The sequence below is a fragment of the Sciurus vulgaris genome (genome assembly GCF_902686455.1).
Source record: "Sciurus vulgaris genome assembly, chromosome: 1".
Taxonomy (NCBI): domain Eukaryota; kingdom Metazoa; phylum Chordata; class Mammalia; order Rodentia; family Sciuridae; genus Sciurus; species Sciurus vulgaris.
In genome coordinates, this window is record NC_136461.1 from 33,071,705 (window position 1) to 33,090,084 (window position 18,380).

Sequence of the window (18,380 nt, forward strand, 5' to 3'; positions counted from 1 at the left end):
AAAGGTATTAGAGGTTTATAAAACACATTGGTGGGTGGACACTGAGGTCTTCAGTGCCCTGTCCATTGGGTGCCTCCCTGTTAGTTTTGTCTGGCCAGTGCTGCAGGTCTGAGTCTTATTTCCCGCCTCAGGTATCATTGTGATCACAGATGGGGTGACCAGCGTCCCTGATGTTGCTGTCTGTGAGACACTACTGAATCAGCTTCGCAGTGGTACTGTGGCTTGTTCCTTTGTGCAGGTGAGCATTTTCTAGGAAGGAGAGGGAATTGGGTATCTCACAAAGTCAGGTGTGACTGGTCACTTTCTTACAGGTAAGATTTCCCAAGTGAAGATGTCTGGAGGGGGAAGGTGTCATGTCTAGAGCAGCATAGATAGCAATGATGGGAGAGGACTTTCTTTTTTGTCCCCATTCTTTAGGATTTTGGAGACAGCATGTTAAATAAAAAGAATCTGAGTCAGTTCCAGCCCTACCTACCCCATTAGGTTAGTTATTTTTGTTTTGATTTCAAGGGTTTAAAAACCAGCTCAAACTAGCTTAAACAAAGGGACGGAAAGACATACTTAGGGAACTACAACTGATTTGGATTGGTGGTCTGCAGGGCAGGTGGCAAGAGCTATGGGAAGTAAGACTACAGAGGTAGACTTGAAGCTGGTTTTGCCGTATTAAGAAGTTTAAGTGCAATTCCTTGGGTGATACAGATATATAGAAGAAAAATCACTAAATGAGTTTACATTTTGTAAAGGCCATTCTTGCTGCTGAGTCAAAGGCAGGAGTGGAGGCAGGGAGACAATTAATTGCAGTGGTTCAAGTGAGAGGGTCAGGGCTTTAAATTAGGAAACTGAGGGGCAAGAGGGTTGAGAAAATAAAGAGGTGGAGTCAAGAAGACTTAGGATTAGCAAGATACAGAGGGACAGGTGAGGGAGAAAGAGAAGTTAAGGGTGTCTCCAAGTTTCTGACTGGGTGGCATGCAGAGCAAATGGAAAGAGAAGCAGTTGGGGTGGAGTGAGGACATTTTGTGTAAGTGTATGTTTTGTTCAGGTTCATGTATATTGTTTCTGAGGTTCCTGTGATTGGACACAGTATAGTAGATAAGAACATTGCCTCTGGAGTTAGGCATGCCTAGTCTGAATTTTGGCTGTATTTATTAGCTCTGTGACCTTGGACACACCAGTTCACCTCTAGATTGGATTCATTTATAAATGGAGATTATAAGAGTACCTACCTCCATGGGTGAGATCGTGCCTTTAAAGTACAGAGCAGAGTGCATAATTACATGTGAAATGGCTGCTATTCATAACCGTTAATAGTTGGATATGCAGATCCTGATACTCGAGACAAGGTAGATGAGAGATAGAAATTGAAGATCTGTCAGGCTACAGATGGTAATTGAGAAGAGGGAAGTGTCCCAGAAGAGCCTTGGGGAGCACCATTGTTTGGAAGACCTAACAAGGAATGAAGGAAAATAATCTGACAAGAACCCAGGAGCTTCTGATGTCAGAGAAGTCAGAGGTTTTGGAACAAACAAGTAGTTAACATTGCAAGATGCTGATAAAGATTAAGAAAGATGAGGAATGAGAAGTGACCTTTGGACGTAGTAATTAGATCACTGGGATCCTTTTTAGAACCATTTTAGTGAAGAGGTTGTCAGGGAAATTATTGCTGTGGATAGAAAAGAAGGAAATAGATAAAAGTGTTGACACAAGAAATTTGGCTGTTCAAAGCAAGTGGAGAACAAGAGAGAATGTTAGCCAGAGGAAAGCACAGGACAGAAGGAAGGGTGTTTATTCTATTTGGTTTGTTTTTTTAAACTAGAGATTTAAGGTAGGTTCTAAGGGGCCATAGTGAAGAAGAGGTTGAAAAAAGGGAAAGAAAAGGGAACCTGATGGAGTAAAGTCCCTAAATTGACAGGACATTGGCTCTAGAAACAGATTGAGGTATTCTTTCAGAGCAGGCAAGTGTCATTTCTTTCTTTGAACTAAAAGATACATGTGAAGGTTACATAAATTCTACCACAGGCCCCATTTCTCTCTGAAGTGAAAGGTAATGATGACTACCATAAGGAAAGGAGGCCAGTGTTGAGAAGAAGGTACAGGATTAAGAACAACTGTGACACCATATCAACAGACTTAAAGTCAAGAATCACATTATTTTGATCGATGGAGAAAAAGCAATTGATAAAATACAGCATCCCTTCATGCTCAAAACACAGAAAAAATAGGGATAGTGGGAACATTCCTTAACATTGTACAGGCCATCTATGCTCAGCCCATGGCCAGTATCATTCTAAATGGTGAAATACTGAAAGCATTCCCCCTAAAAACTGGAAGAAGGCAGGGATGCCCTCTTTCACCACTTCTATTCAGAAACTTGAAACTCTAGTCAGAATAATTAGATAGACCAAAGAAATTAAAGAGATATGAATAGGAAAAGAAGAATTCAAACTATCCCTATTTGCTGACTTGATTATATAGTTAGAAGAACCGGGAAATTCCACCAGCAAACTTTTAGGACTCATAAGTGAATTCAGGAAAGTAGCAGGATATAAGATCAGTGCTCATAAATCTAATGCATTTTTATACATAAGGGATAAATCTTCGGAAAGAGAAGTTAGGGAAACTATCCCATTCACAATGGCCTCAAAAAAAAAAAAAAAAAATACTTGGGAATCAATCTAACAAAAGAGGTGAAAGACCTCTACAATGAAAACTATAGAACACTAAATAAAGAAATGAAAACCTTAGAAGATGGAAAGATCTCCCATGTTCTTGGATAGGCAGAATTAATATTGTCAAAATGGCCATACTACCAAAAGTGCTATACAGATTCAGTGCAATTCCAATTAAAATCCCAATGATGGACCTTACAGAAATAGAGAAAGCAATCATGAAATTCATCTGGAAGAATAAGAAACCCAGAATAGCTAAAGCAGTCCTTAGCAGGAAGAGTGAAGCAGGGGGCATTGCAATACCAGAACTTCAACTATACTACACAGCAATAGTAACAAAAATGGCATGGGATTGGTACCAAAATAGACAGATAGATCAATGGTACAGAATACAGGGCATGGACACAAACCCAAATAAATACAATTTTCTCATACTAGACAAAGGTGCCAAAAATATGCAATGAAGAAAAGATAGCCTCGTTGTACAAATGGTGCTGGGAAAACTGGAAATCCATATGCAGCAGAATGAAACTAAACCCCTATCTCACCCTGCACAAAACTCAATTCAAAATGGATCAAGGACCTTGGAATCAGACCAGCGACCCTTCATCTTATAGAAGAAAAAGTAGGTCCAAATCTTCAACTTGTTGGCTTAGGATCAGATTTCCTTAACAGGACTCCCATAGCATAAGAAATAAAAGCAAGAATCAATAACTGGGATAGATTCAAACTAAAAAGCTTCTCTCAGCAAAGGAAACTATCAGCAATGTGAAGAGAGAACCTACAGAGTGGGAGAAATCTTTGCCACTCATACTTCAGATAGAGCACTAATTTCCAGAATCTATAAAGAACTCAAAAAACTCTACACCAAGAATACAAATAACCCAATCAACAAATGGGCTAAGGATATGAACATACACTTCACAGAAGATCTACAAGCAGTCAACAGATACGTGAAAAAATGTTCAACATCTCTAGTAATAAGAGAAATGCAAATCAAAACTACCCTAAGATTCCATCTCACCCCAATTAGAATGGTGATCATCAAGAATACAAGCAACAATAGGTGTTGGCGAGGATGTGGGGGAAAAGGTGCACTCATACATTGCTGGTGGGGCTGCAAATTAGTGCAGTCACTCTGGAAAGCAGTGTGGAGATTCCCTAGAAAACTTGGAATGGACCCACCATTTGACCCAGCTATCCCACTCCTCAGCCTATACCCAAAGGACTTAAAACGAGCATACTACAGAGATGCAGCCACATCAGTGTTCATAGCTGCTCAATTCACAGTAGCCAGATTGTGGAACCAACCTAGATGCCCTTCAATTGATGAATGGATAAAGAAGCTGTGGTGTATATATATATACAATGGAATATTACTCAGCCATAAAGAATAATAAAATTGTGGCATTTGCAGGCAAATGGATGAAATTGGAGAATATCATGCTAAGTGAGATAAGCCAATCTCAAAAAACCAAAGGACGAATGATCTTGCTGATAAGCGGATGATTACACATAGTTGAGGGTGGGAGGGGGGCAAGAATGGAGGAAGGAGGGACTGTATAGAGGGAAAAGGGGTGGGAGGGGTGGGGGGAAAAAATAACAGAACGAATCAAACACTATTACCCTATGTAAATGTATGATTACAGAAATGGTATGCCTTTACTTCATGTACAAACAGAGAAACAATATGTATCCCATTTGTGTATAATAAAAATAAGTTTAAAAAAAAAAAACAACTGTGAATAAGTAGCTGAGTGGGTTGTCATGTTTTGATATAAGGCCAGCCTATACACTATGCAGTTTTCTCCATTTGGGCACCATTGATTGAAAATAGAGGTTGTGATCCTAGTTGGGGTTTTGAGATAGGAGGAGAAAACAGTGAAGAGGGTCAGGGATTTGAAAACGATGTTTATGAAATTGCTTGAACTAAGTAAGGATCCAGGTTCAGACTAGGTTGCATAAGGAGGGTCAAAAATAGTGCTGTTAGACTTGGAGAGAGCACACTGAAGGCCTGGCAGACCCAGTGTGGTCAAAGAGCACCTGGAAGAAGGCAGAAGGAACTAAAGGAATAATCATGGGTTGAAACAGTTTAGAATTGCAAAGATGAATGTGTTCCAAGTGAAGCCAGGGCCCAGGATGTAGCCAACATGCAGTAGAGTAGAGATAAGGGTTGAGGAACCAAGCAACCAGGGAACTGGATGAGTCATCTAGGCAAGCTAGTACATATGTAAGCATTAAGGGCCTTTTGGTTTGTCACACCGTTGTGCTGTGTTATGGTGGTGTGAAGGCTCTCAAATGGTAGTGTGAAAGCAACCAAAGACAATACAAAATTAATGGCATGGCTGAGTTCCAGTAAAACCTTATTGACATAAATAGGTGACGAGCTAGATTTGGCCTTCAGGGATTTGAAAACAATGTTTATGAAATTGCTTGAACTAAGTAAGGATCCAGGTTCAGGCTAGGTTGCATAAGGAGGGTCAAAAATAGTGCTGTTAGACTTGGAGAGAGCACACTGAAGGCCTGGCAGATCCAGTGTGGTCAAAGAGCACCTGGAAGAAGGCAGAAGGAGCTAAAGGAATAATCATGGGTTGTAGCCATAATGAACTCAGTGTGTTTGAGTTCGCCAATTTTGATCTGGAGCCTTGGCATTGGCATCAGAAAGCTTGTTTGCAGTGCAGACTTGGGCTCCACCCCAGACCTCCTGCATTTAACAACATCCCTGGGGGGTTCTGTATGCTCCCTAAAGTTTGAGAAACACTTTGCTAGATATACACTGAAGTCTTTCAGGATGGTGACAGGAAACCAGTGAACCAGTTGCTAAAATCTTTAGTGAAGGGAAAGAAGAGTATTTGATGTTGAGGAAGAAAGACAGAGAATGATGTATCCAAATGGTATAGGCTTCAGACAGAAGGGTTCAAGGGAGGGCAGGCACAGAGGGAGAATGGTAGCCTACTTCTCTCTGTTGTCCAGGTAATGGTAACAGCCACCCGGTCCCAGCTCCCTCTCTTGCTGTTCATTGTCTCCTGTTCCTCTGGTGGAGCAGAGTTTCTACTTGCTCACTTTCTCCAGGTGGGAGGAGTTTACTCTTATGACTGCAGTTTTGGCCATGTGCCCAATGTGGAATTGATGAAGTTCATCGCAATGGCAACATTTGGCTCCTACCTGTCTACTTGTCCTGAGCCTGAGCCAGGCAACCTGGGTCTGACTGTCTACCACCGGGCATTCTTACTCTACTCCTTCCTACGCAGTGGGGAAGCACTGAACCCTGAATATTACTGTGGTAAGAGGCAGGCTGGTTGGGTATAGAAGGGGGAATATACAAGGAGCCCAGAGATATGCAATATAGGCTTTGGGAGGACTGAAAGTCTAACTGGGCTGGCTACTTTGGTGTTGTTCTCACAGTGATTTTGGCATAATCTCTTCCCCCTATGTACCTGTCCACTGACAGATCACCATTTTCTTTTTACCCATCTTCATGGGCCGCCAGGTTCTCAGCACCGCCTATTTAATGAGCACCTGGTCTCCGCAAGCAGCAACCCTGCCTTGGCCTTGCGCCGGAAGAAGCACACTGAGAAGGAGGTGCCAGCTGACTTGATCAGCACTGTGTCTGTACGGCTTCGAGAGGGCTATAGTGTCCGAGAGGTCACACTGGCCAAAGGTAAGGGTCACTAGGTCCTACTGCAATTTCACAGATCTTTGAGAACTTCTGTGCAGTCCAACCTGTTGAACAGAGTGGAAGACACCCATATATCACACTTGAAAGAGTATCACTGTGAGACTCTGTTTATCATTTCAGAGTTGCCTTTAGGGCTTAATTCTCCCAGCATGTAGCTTCCCAATTCCATCTCCTTTTGCCCAAGATGAACCAGCTGAGGCAGGTTTCGCATCCTGAACTTGGCTTTATTAAGTCAGTTGGCAGGTCAGTGGACCTGAAACCTATGGAACTGTGCTTGGAACCCTTGGCCAGGCTAGAGTTCCGTGAGGTAGGTGAGGTTTCAGATAGGACTCTGTTTAGGCCTGGAGTCCTGCGCCTTCTTCACCCAACTGACCTGTTCCTCTGAAGGAGGCTCCCAGTTGGAAGTGAAGCTAGTGCTGCTTTGGAAACACAACATGCGCATTGAGTATGTGGCTATGGCACCCTGGCCCCTGGAGCCTGATGGTCCTCGAGGAACACGGGTAGAAGTGACAATGGAAGGTGGCTATGACATTTTGCATGATGTGTCCTGTGCACTAAGGCAACCCATTCGTTCCTTGTATCGTACGCATGTTATCCGCCGTTTCTGGAACACACTGCAGAGGTAAGTGAGGTCACCAGTTAGTGAATAATGCCCTATTTGTTGTACAGAGGGATAGATTTGTGAAACTGGGAGTGGGGAGGGTCATCCAGGGCACCTGGCTGTCTTTGGTCCCATGTCTCCTTGGGGTCCCCCTCAACTGCACCCAGCAGAGTCAGCTGTGGCTCAGGTTTGGCCCTTATTCAACAGCATTAACCAGACTGACCAGATGTTAGCCCACCTTCAGTCCTTCTCCTCAGTGCCAGAGCACTTCACACTTCCAGATAGCACCAAGAGTGGAGTGCCACTCTTCTACATCCCTCCAGGCTCCACCACCCCGGTGAGTGACTCTGATGCTTGGTAGCCCCTTTTCTGCCTACCTGTGCAGGGATCAGCACAGCATCTGTTCCTTCGTTCAAGGAACAGAAACTGGAAGCTTCACCTTTCACCTCCTCTCCCTCCTAAGACCCTGGAGAGGGGGAGGAGAAGGATCCAGAAGGTCCTTAACAGATCACAGGTGTTGGACATCTTCCAGAATATTTAGGTGGTGGGCCCTCAGCAGACTCTGCTCCCTCACCCCAGCCTCCCCAACCACCTCCACCTGTTCCCAACCATCATCAGCCACTGTGAACTGTGTACTTGCTGAACACCACAGCTTCCTTTGTCCTGTGCTGTCTTCACACTCAGCCCATGACTGACAGCCTAGCACTGATGGGCACATGGCTTACATGAGTGTGCAGTGGCCTCATCACCAGTTCTTGAAAGTCAGTGATGGTAGCTGAGCAGGCTCCATCTACCTGCTGAACTCAGCTTTAAAGGGCTACACAGTTTGTCCCTCGCTCAGTCATCCTAATCCAGCCTTCATATTCAAATCTGTTTTTCCTCAGTCCCAGGGTTAGGCTATAGCCCTTAGCCTTAACCTACTGCTGTCTCTGACCCCTTGAACTGAGCCTGCCATGGCTCTGTTTGCTGGTTTTCCACAGATGTTCCCATAGGTTCATCTTTTCTGTCCCCAGGTGCTCTCCCTTCAGCACAGTGGTTCTGACTCATCTCATGCCCAGTTTGCTGCCTATTGGAAACCAGTGCTGTCTATGGATGCTAATTCATGGCAGCGTTGGTTGCACATGCATCGCCTGGTGCTCATCCTGGAGCATGACACGTGTGTACCTTCAGGGCTAGGGCCATAGTTTGGGTGGAGGAGCAGGGGCCAGAGGATAGGGAATGATGGGAAGGGTACCAGCTGCATCCACATCTTCCTGTTTATCAGCCCCCGTAATCTCAGGCAGACCTAGAAAAGGAAAAAATTGTCTACTTTTCCCCCAAGATTGGAGCTGGAGGAGGTCTGATCTCTTTCAACACTTTCTTCCTAGACCAGTCCCCAAGCACTTGCATACCCCAGGCAGCAATGGACGCTACAGCACTATCCAGTGCAGGATCTCACACTCCTCCCTGACCTCTTTGCTTCGGGACTGGAGCAGCTTTGTGCTGGTTGAGGGTTACTCTTACGTGAAGCTGCTCTCCAGGTGGGCAAATTGACATCTCCTCAGTTTTTCTCCATCACTTCATTCCATATCTCCTCCTGTAATGCCAGATCTCAATCCTCCTAAACCCATATTCTCCCAGCCTGGGGCTGCTCACTCCCTCCCATTTCTCCCTAGTGCCCCAGACCAGCCCCCCTCCTCCTTCTACATGGTCCGCATCATTTCCAAGGCCCCATGCATGGTTCTTCGCCTGGGTTTTCCCATTGGCACTCCAGCACAGGCCCGGCACAAGGTAAGCTGGGCCCTGACTCCCAGACCAAGGAGTCTTGGGATGTAGATGCACTCCATTTCCCTTGCCCCACCAGGGCCAGTTCTATTAGGGAGAAGTGATCCCAGACCAAGAAAGGCTCGAAGGAGAAGGTTCTTTTACCTTGTCTGTGGGCCCCTTTTCTCAGTCTTATAGGGCAACTTGACCACATTTTCCTTGCAGATTGTGTCAGGCTTGCAGGAAGAGATCCTGCGCCTTCGTTTCCCCCACCGGGTGCAAAGCAAGGAGCCAACACCCAAGGTGAAACGAAAAGGGCTGGGTGGCACTGGTGGGGGCGGCTCTCCCTCCAAGTCACCCCCCATGCTGGGGCTGCAACAGGCCCTGTCTGACCGGCCCTGCCTTGTGGTCCTCCATAAACCACTGGATAAGCTTCTCATCAGGTTGGTATAGAAACTGGGGAGGGAGCCCAGGAACACGAGGAAGGGTATGAATAGAGATAACTGGGGAATGGTCCATTTCCCAGGTATGAGAAGCTACCCCTGGACTACCGGGCACCCTTCCTTCTGACACTGGAGCCACCAGGGCCACTGCCTTTAGTGTCAGGCCGATCAGCCTCGTCTAGCCTAGCATCACTGTCACGCTACCTCTACCATCAGCGCTGGCTCTGGAGTGTTCCATCAGGCCTGGCTCCTGCACTTCCACTCAGTGCCATTGCCCAGCTCCTGTCCATCCTCACTGAGTATGTCACCTGAGCCTGCTAGGCTACTGGGGCAGGAATAGAGTGAGCATGACTTTGGGTTTGAACCCTGGCAGAAAGCCTAAGCCAGGCCCTTTCTATCTCCATATTCCAGTATCAGGTATAGAGTGCTACTCCCTAACCTTGCACTTTCCCTCTACTCTGCTTGTTTTGGCCTCCTATCCTAATTGGATCTGTTGCACCCTGAGGAACCACTAGTCTGAGCAGAGCCCCCAGTGGACTAGACTGTTAACAATGACTACTGGGAGATGGATGTGTTGGGGCACTGCACTGAGTATCTCTTTTCTTTATGGGGCTTTAGAGTTCGACTCTCTGAAGGGTTCCACTTTGCCTGCAGTGGGGAAGGAATCATCAATATGGTCCTGGAGCTTCCAATTCAGGTGTGTGCCATCCCTCATGACACTTCACTTCAACGTCCATCATAATCTCAGTGACTTTTGCCTCTGAACTGGGTGGGGACTACTATAAACTTTGCCTCCTAGGGACCATATGTCCAGAGGACCAAGGCCTGAGTCATAGAAATATGAGAAGTGGTGAGGGTACTGAAGTTCTGAGGGACAGAGCTAGGCCAGACCAGGTCTTTGCATTGGCCAGAATTTTTCTAGGATCTTCTATTTACCAACAGAATGAACCACCTGGGGAAGCCGCAGCTGAAGAGAAGCACACGTGTGTCATCCAGTACATTCTCTTCCCCCCCCACTCCACCTCCACCAAAGACAGGTGAGGTTTAGCCCTGCCTGGAAGTCACCTCTGCAGAGTGCCCTCTCTCCCCACTGTTGCCTAAACATCTGGCTCAAGTATCCAGGGATGATGTCCATCCCAAGTTGAGCGGGGGAGATGCTGTATTTCAGTGTTCCAGTAGGCAAACATGGTCTACAGAGGCCACATGCAATTTACAGCTGTCCTCCATACCTGCCTCCTTCCCATCCTCCATGAGGCTCTCCCTCTGCTCTAAAGCTGTGTGTTAAATCCCTGTTCCTCTTCCTCAGAGCCCTTTCTCCTTTAGCTTTTCAACAGATGATGACAATGATGTGGAGGTGGAGGCCCTGGAGGGGGACTCGGAGCTTAATCTGGTCACTGAGGTGTGGGTGGAGCCACAGTATGGGCGAGTGGGACCTGGCCCTGAAAACTGGAAGCACCTGCAGGACTTGACATACTCTGAGATCCCTCAAGCTGTGAGTGAACTGAGAGCCAGACCCTGATCTTTTACTAGGTTGTGTCTCCTTTGAATGCTGCAACCTGTGAGCTTCCTGGCTCTCTGAATGTCTGTGACTATTTAGGCTTTGTTGAGAACTAGAAGCTAGGGTTACCAGGGGTTGACTCCTGTCCTCTGATGTTTCCCCCCTAGCTGCACCCACGGGATGCTGCCTGCATAGGCTCCATGCTGAGCTTTGAATACCTGATACAGCTGTGCCAGAGCAAGGAATGGAGTCCTTTGCCCCCAGAGCCCCGGGTCTCTGATGGTCAGTGGCAAATGTGGCCCACTGGGTGGAACCGGGGAATGAGCAGGAAGAAAGCAGGTAATCTGGGTCTCACTGTTGTGTCATATCATCCTTCCCTCCCTCCTAGGACAGGACCAGGGAGGAGACACCTGTGTCCATGAGATCCCTTTCCATTTTGACCTAATGGGATTGTTACCACAGTGCCAGCAGCTGCAGATGTTTTTCCTTTTGCTTTCCAAAGGTGGGTGAATTTGGTACCTACTCACCCCTCTCCTAAGGGGCCAGCATGCTGGGCATATTAGAGAGTAGAGAGAGGATGAGTAGAGGAGCAAGTGAGTGATAGGGCAGAAGGAAACTGAGGCTAAAGGGCTTTGCTGGACAGGGTGGAGCTGGGGACACTGGGCTGCAGGAGGCTCTGGGTGCTGAGTAGAGTGTGTGTCGGGCAGAGCCAGAGGGTGTTCCTCTCGCCGAGGGGCCCTGTCCTGCCAACGACATGGTGCTGTGCCTGCTGCACAGCTGCCTAGGGCAGGAGCTGAGTGACCGGGAGATCCCACTGACCCCTGCTGACCAGTCTGCCTTCCTGAGTGAGGTACTGTGCCGGAGCTGCCGTGATCCAGGTAAGCTCCCCTCCTTTTTCCTAACACCAGACTACAGCCCAGCCCTTTCCCCTACTCCCACAGGGTGGTTTCTGTCTGAGCTCTGGACTCCCTCCTCACCATCCTCCTCTTCAATTCAGAGCCCTGCTTCTCTGGGGCTGCCTCTACCTTTTTCTGCCATTTCTGCCCCTGTTGTAGGTGCAGAGGGGCCACCAGTGGGAAGCCATGGAATCCTAAAGCATCAAGCAGTTGGTACCACCCAGGCCACTGGAGACTCAGCTCTTCCTGCCCTGGTCAGCATTGAGTCTTCTCCCTGAGCCCTTATCATACTGACCTCCTTCCATAACTACACGTCCATGCCCAGATTTCTATCACCCTGATTCCAAATGCCTTCTGCCAATGACAGAACACTGTCATTGCCATTTGTTCTGAATCTTACATACTATACCTAAGATGAATCAGCTCAGGGTGGAAGAAGGGAACAGGGCTTAGATGTTCCCTTATAGATTACTCTAATTTTCTGTTTCTCTTACAGGGCGTAGGTCTTTCTGAAACTCTCAGGCCTCTCATCTCTGCTCAGCCCCCTCAGTGGCGCTGCTATGCCAGGCTGGTGACCCCCCAGCATGTGTTCCTGACTTTCCTTCCCACTACCTTCACAGGTACCGACTACTGGCTTCACACACACACACACACACACACACACACACACACACACACACACACACACACACACACACACACACACACTATAAACCCCTGCACTTCCTCACCAGAATACCAGCCAATTCTGATTTGTATCTGTCTTTTCTCTTCAGATGTTCAGCGTTTGGCTGCCTATGGCCTCGAGGGACATTCTCAAGAAGAAACAAAGACTAAGTTTGGGGATTGGAGTGGAGCCCCCAGTCCACGAGATCTAGGAGGAACTGGGGTTAAGGCTACCAAGTCCCAAGTACCCATCCTCAGCGTAACCCTAGCTGATGGTGAGGTCATTGACGCTGATGTCAGTTAAGCAGGAGTGGGGTGAGAAACAAATAAAGGGCTTGAAGACCATGGGACACTTTTCCCCACAGATAGTGCCCAGGATCAAGGAGAGCTGAGCCCTCCCTTCCACCAGGACTTACAGGCTTACACTGGGCATCAGGCTCCCCAGACAGAAGGTGCAGATGGGCCCCGGACCCGGTGTCCTGTCTATATCTATAACTGTTCCCTGGAAGCATTGAGGGAACAAATGGTTGGCCTGCAGCCCCCTCAGGCACCCCGAGATCTCATCTTCCGGTGAGTGTTCTTGATATTGATCTGTGTCCTCCTACAAAGGTGCATACTCATGGGTGTGGACAAACAGGTTGATTCAGGTCAGTGACAGGAACTCAGCTTCTGACTTCCCTTAGCAAGTTTATCAAATGAATGAATACATTTTGTAAGAGTCTGAATATAAGAGACTGAATATCCACCAGCTAATGAATCTAAGGTATCATATAGGGGAGTTGACCAAACAATGTTGTCCCTCCGTTCCTAGGACTCAGTTCATCGACCACCCCTCTGCATCCTCAGTCTGGATGGAGCCCAGGTACAAAGAGGCAGCCACCCATTGTGCCTTGTTGCAGGAGCATGCACAGCGGTGCTATGTCCGTGGTGAGCAGGAAGGCCACGTGAAGGAGGAGTGGGGCTCTGGGAGTGGAGATACAGGCATTATAGGAGTGAGGCTTGGAGAGATCATTCCAGGACTGACCCCCATTGCCTTTTCTACTTCCACCAGGGCTATTCCGGAGCTTACAGCAATCACAAATCGTGACCTGCCAGGATTTGCTAACAGCAGTGGATGCCTGTGAGGAACTACTGCAAGAAGTAGACATCACCCCATTTTTGCTTGCCATGTGTGGCCACACTTGGGGTTTACCTCATGCACCCCCAAGCCCTGGTCCTCTCAGCCCAGGGCTTTTCAGCAGCAGCATTGAGGAGGGTCCAGAGCCTCGGGAACGAGCTATCCTAGCTTCTGAGTCCAGGTTAGGGTTATTCTTGAATGATGTCAGAGAAGGTGGGGGAACAAACCAAAACTCTAAAAAAAGGACCTTCCAACCCAGGAATGTGCATCAGAGAAGCAACAGTATTTTGTTGCTGGCTTCCTTCTTCCCATGCAGGCTGCTTTCTCCCATTAGGCTCTGGCAGCAGTCTCCCTCCCAGTCACTCCCCATCTCTCCTGTGGTCTGATGAGCCAGGTCAGGGCCAGGGAGTTCCCAGTTGCCACTTTGGAGACTTGTTCTGAGGACCTTCATACAATAGTAATAGTCTTCCCAACTAATCTGTGTGTCATGGGGCCCAAAACTATGTACTTTGCTCACTGCTGATTCCCTAGCTCACTTTAGGCCTTAAAAGGCCCCTGCTGAAGGGAGGCTAGAGGAAAGAAGAAAGATGAGCAGGCAGATAGCTCTGTATTAATATCTACAGTGTATTGCCCCTGGGGAAACAAGAGCTAGAGTGGTGGGTATATTGAAGACTCTTGGCTGGAACCCTAGCCCAGGGCCCTCTGAAGTTCTAAATCCCCTGCTTTTCATGCCCCCCAAGTGAACTCACTTTCTTCCCATCAAACCTCACTTCTCCACCTGTCTTCCCCATTCATGGTAAAGGATACCATTCTCTACCCAGTGACGAAAGTCACAAAACTGGGATCATCCTCACTATGTTTCACAGAAATGTCTGGTCCTCAAGAAATGTGGAGGTTAGAGCCCAAATGGGTGGGATGGTTCTTGTTGGCCTCTGTCACTGCCCAGACCATTGTGCTGATACCCTTAGACAGGAGACAGGTGTGTGTTGCTTCTCACTTGGGAAGCAGGCATCTCCTAGCCCTTGGTGGTTCTTGATACTGGTGTCCTCCCCACCCCCACCTCTCAGCATAGAAACCGAGGACCTAAGTGAACCTGAGTTTCAGAGCGCTCGTGTCCCTGGCAATCCAGACCCTGGCCCAGAGATCTGTCTGACAGATGTCTGCCAGCTAAGAGGAGAGGCACATGATGCCCTTCATGGCCTCATCCAGGTGGGGAGCTTGGGTGAGGGCAGAAGAGGGGCAGGGTCCCTGTGCACTGTTCCATTCTGGTGGAGGGGTAGTGCCTTCAAGGGTCAGCTGGCATCATAACCCACTTCTAAACCCTACAACAGGAGAAATTCCTGGAAATTAGTCATCTCCACTTCCGCACAGTGCCCTCCAATCCTCACTACTTCTTCTATTGCCCTCCATCCAGCAGACGAGAAGTGAGTGCCTTTTTTTGCTTCCTTCCTTTGTGCCCCCAACACAGAGCTCTAGTCATCCCACTCAGCCTTCCTGAATCCTCTTGAATCTTAGTTCCCTGTGGCCCAATGTAGTTCTTGTCCTGCTTGGATCAAGTTTTGTTCTGTTTGTTTGGTTTTGATTTTGGTTTTGGGGGGGCGGGTTTTGCTTAGGATGATGGTCCTCGGGACACAGTAGACAGAAAAGTCAGTGACCTGGAGTTTTCAGAAGCCGAACTTGTGGGAGAAGAAGGTATGTGAGCAAGTGGGATAATGAGGAGGAGGAGGTTGCTTTAAGCCAGGATTTATGGGTCTCCACTGGCAACCTAGCTTGTTGACCATATGACATGCACTACTAGGTGACACATCTGCCTGCTGTGTGGTTACTGAGAGTGATCCAGAGCTGGAGGTGGAATACCGTGAGAGCCGTGAACCAGACCTGGGGCCTGCTGGTTTAGACTCTGCTTCACTGTCAGATGCAGACACTGTGAACCCTGATGAAGACTCCTTCAGTATCTTGGGGGGTGACTCACCCACTGGGCCTGAGAGCCTTGTGCATGACCTGCCACCCCTCTTCCTACATCTTACATGCTCTGTGCGGCTTCGTGGACAGCACAGCTCAGTACCTGTGTGCAGCTTGCCTACCTGTCTGGGTGAGATCAAAGGAGCCTGGGGAAGGCCAGCGTCCCAGTACAGATTGCCTGCCTCTCTGTGGGTGGAGGAGGGCCTAGGACTATGACTCATTAGCCATGGAACATGGAATCTATGCTTTTCCCAGGGACCCCAGTAACCCCAGCTTTCCTTCTCTTCCAGGTCAGGTACTTGCCAGTCTGGAGGGCCCCCCAATTGGAGGACGAGTTCTCCTGAGAGACCTCAGTGTCACTCTGGATGTCTTTGTGCTGACCTTGCCCCTGGAAGTGGAGCTTCCCCCAGCCTCGGACCCTCAGCACCACAGGTGTGGTAGCCAGCTTGGTGGGGGTGTCTGGGACTTTTGTGGGAATAGGGGAACCATTAAAGAAATATAAAGGGACATGGGAACTAAGGAAACTTTGAGGAGGCCCCAGGGGGGTAGTGTCTCCTGACCTTTGACTTTTGTTCCTACCCTATTTAGGTCAACATCTGAGAGCAGTGCTTCGTTCCCACGGTCCCCAGGGCAGCCATCATCTTTACGGTCAGATGATGGCCTGGGGCCCCCACTACCACCCCCAGAAGAAGAGAGGTATATACTTACCTTCTTCTCACAGTTCCTCACTCCCCCTCAGTTTCATTTCTGGAAACCAGTATCTGAATCTTCCTTCCCCTTAGGCACCCGGGACTGTCCAGTTTGGCCCCACCACACAGACTGGCTATCGAGACCACCATGCGCGAGGTGAGGGCCTTCTCTCTCCCAGTGCAGTCGGTAACTCCAGGCGCTATAAATGATAACCTTTCTATCATATAAATGAGAAAAGTGCCCCCTTTATTCTGGGATTGAATTAAGGCTTTTCTTAGACTGAGCCAGAGTTATCTTCTAGTACCTTCTAGACTGAGAGTGAGGTAATGCTCCAGTAAGCAAGAAAGATGCCATTTGCCACATCCTGGGTTGCTCTCTCTAGATCCGCTGGTTGTTAGAAGATGAGATGGTGGGGGCACTCCGAAGAGGGGGCATCCCCCAGAGCCCTGCCCTGCACCGAGCAGCTGCCCACATCCATAGCTCTCCTGGACGCTCTACCTGCCTTCGCCAAACTGTGCCACTGAGTTTTGTGTTCGGGCCAGAGCGTTCCCTCACACAATTCAAGGAGGTAAGCTGCTCTCAGAACACTCCAAGGTCCCCTGGGGATATATCCTTTCCTGGGCCTTCGAGCACAGGACTAGAAGGCCCTAAGTTTAGTCCATGGAATTATCCTTCCTGGATATCTCCTTATAATCTTGTCTGCTCTTCACCCCTGTGCTTAAAAGCCCAACTCAGCCTCCAACCTTGTCACTGGGTCTGTTGAACCCTGGAAAGTCACCAAATCTTTTCTTACCTAAGCAGTAGGGATGCCAGCATCTGCTTCACTAGGTAGTTGGGAGTGTCTAGTGAGGAAGTATAGTCACTTTGTATAGAGAGGGCTGCTCCTGCCTAAATTACAGTCTTGGTCCCTGCTCCCCAGGAGTTCCGGCGGCTCCACCTTCCTGGCCACTCTCTCCTTGAGGACCCTGACAGTGGCTTCTTCTTTGTGGCAGCTGGCCAACAGCCAGGTGGGTCCCATGGGGAGCCCCCTGCAGTGTCCTGGGCCTGGCACAGCCATGAGGACAGGACTGAAGCCATTGAAAGAGAGGTAAGTTTCACCTGGGGTAGAGGGAGGTAGTATTGAGTATGTGCCACTGTACTTTAGTTTTGATATCCTGCCTTGCAGGCCCTGACTGCCAGTCCCCAAGCCCCTTGCTCCCCAGAGGATTCTGAAGGCACCCCCCTCCTCAGCCTGTCCAACCTGTCACAAACTGGTAAGAGAGAACGTGGGAAGCAAAATTTGAGGACCAGAACTTCCATTTTTTTCCTGCTTCTATTTTTGAAGTAGGCCCTAGGCAGGACCAAGAGAAGCTCCAGGCATTTTTCTTCTCTATTCAGGGAGTCAGCGTGGGCCCAGTCGGGGATTAAGCCTTATATCCAGTCAAGGCAGTGTGGACTCAGACCACCTAGGTAAGCCGGGGGTAGAGGCAGAGGACTCTAAGCTGATGGCAGGAGGCATCAGAAGGGGCTTATTTGAAGGGGACCATCAAGACTGATGTACTTGGAGGCTCAGACAAGTCAGGCTCAGTTTAGGATGGGAATAAACTTCAGCACATTTGACACAGGTTATGATGGTGGCAGTAGTGGCTCAGACAGTGAAGGTCCAAATGAGACCCTCAGTGAGAAGGCCCCCTTCACATTGCGGACTCCACCTGGACCAGCACCCCTGCAGCCTTCACTGTCAGTCCTTCCTCGGCCCTGCCTGCCTGACTTCTGGCTCATTGTCCGAGTACTACAGGATCGTGTGGAAGTATATGCACATGCACAGTGAGTAGCAGCCAGGGCCTACAACCTGACACTGCTATTACCCTCTAGCCTCTTTTCCCTGTTCTCACACCTTTCTCCAGTGTTGTTAAAAGTAAGAATGAGACTGAGAGCTTTGGTAGGAATCTGACTTGAATTCTAAGGTTAGGACTTCAGATCTCTTCCCACATCTAGTAAAGCAAATAACTCTAGACTTTCTGGGTGGAGTTGAAAAGCTAATGAAGAGTTTGGATTCTAGCTGAACATTAAAAAATCTATGGTTCAGAGCAACTTCAGAGGTTGATACATAAAAATAAGGAATGATAGCTAATATTTGACACATATGTAAAATATGTACATTCTGTTCTAGCATTTTACATGGATCAATTCATTTAATCTATATAAATAACCCTGCCTTATCTTACCCTAATGGTATGAAGAAACTCAAGCAAGAGAAATTAAATACTTGCCCAAGGTCACAGTAAATGCCAGAGCTAGAATTCATGGGCATCTGCTTAAATACTGCTCTGTTCTCATGGGTGGGATTGAAAACAGGAAGACCACCATTCTGATCAGGATTTGAGATTAAAGAAGTGATGGAAACCTTAATGTGGTGCCACACAGGAACTGGCAAGGC

At 48.1% G+C, this 18,380-nt stretch overlaps 1 protein-coding gene across 5 annotated transcripts in view; it reads left to right on the forward strand.

Annotated features, from left to right (window-relative positions):
• Positions 1 to 18,380, forward strand: part of SZT2 (SZT2 subunit of KICSTOR complex) — a 51,570-nt gene that overhangs the window by 14,578 nt on the left and 18,612 nt on the right. For all 5 annotated transcript variants that reach the window (XR_013757255.1, XR_013757256.1, XM_079100579.1 and 2 more), the window contains 34 exons: positions 132 to 238; positions 5,739 to 5,949; positions 6,157 to 6,327; positions 6,733 to 6,967; positions 7,154 to 7,283; positions 7,960 to 8,102; positions 8,314 to 8,466; positions 8,602 to 8,716; positions 8,915 to 9,132; positions 9,216 to 9,431; positions 9,751 to 9,829; positions 10,075 to 10,169; positions 10,456 to 10,624; positions 10,798 to 10,912; positions 11,019 to 11,132; positions 11,338 to 11,508; positions 11,686 to 11,780; positions 12,023 to 12,146; positions 12,303 to 12,467; positions 12,558 to 12,762; positions 13,004 to 13,119; positions 13,244 to 13,490; positions 14,377 to 14,518; positions 14,641 to 14,733; positions 14,923 to 15,001; positions 15,108 to 15,401; positions 15,562 to 15,703; positions 15,860 to 15,967; positions 16,054 to 16,117; positions 16,344 to 16,529; positions 16,881 to 17,048; positions 17,127 to 17,214; positions 17,339 to 17,410; positions 17,566 to 17,767. Coding sequence is in view for 3 of the 5 variants with exons in the window: in XM_079100579.1 (XP_078956705.1) it covers positions 132 to 238; positions 5,739 to 5,949; positions 6,157 to 6,327; positions 6,733 to 6,967; positions 7,154 to 7,283; positions 7,960 to 8,102; positions 8,314 to 8,466; positions 8,602 to 8,716; positions 8,915 to 9,132; positions 9,216 to 9,431; positions 9,751 to 9,829; positions 10,075 to 10,169; positions 10,456 to 10,624; positions 10,798 to 10,912; positions 11,019 to 11,132; positions 11,338 to 11,508; positions 11,686 to 11,780; positions 12,023 to 12,146; positions 12,303 to 12,467; positions 12,558 to 12,762; positions 13,004 to 13,119; positions 13,244 to 13,490; positions 14,377 to 14,518; positions 14,641 to 14,733; positions 14,923 to 15,001; positions 15,108 to 15,401; positions 15,562 to 15,703; positions 15,860 to 15,967; positions 16,054 to 16,117; positions 16,344 to 16,529; positions 16,881 to 17,048; positions 17,127 to 17,214; positions 17,339 to 17,410; positions 17,566 to 17,767 (5,032 nt within the window). In the remaining 2 variants the exon portion in view is untranslated. The remainder of the gene's footprint in view (positions 1 to 131; positions 239 to 5,738; positions 5,950 to 6,156; positions 6,328 to 6,732; positions 6,968 to 7,153; positions 7,284 to 7,959; positions 8,103 to 8,313; positions 8,467 to 8,601; positions 8,717 to 8,914; positions 9,133 to 9,215; positions 9,432 to 9,750; positions 9,830 to 10,074; positions 10,170 to 10,455; positions 10,625 to 10,797; positions 10,913 to 11,018; positions 11,133 to 11,337; positions 11,509 to 11,685; positions 11,781 to 12,022; positions 12,147 to 12,302; positions 12,468 to 12,557; positions 12,763 to 13,003; positions 13,120 to 13,243; positions 13,491 to 14,376; positions 14,519 to 14,640; positions 14,734 to 14,922; positions 15,002 to 15,107; positions 15,402 to 15,561; positions 15,704 to 15,859; positions 15,968 to 16,053; positions 16,118 to 16,343; positions 16,530 to 16,880; positions 17,049 to 17,126; positions 17,215 to 17,338; positions 17,411 to 17,565; positions 17,768 to 18,380) is intronic.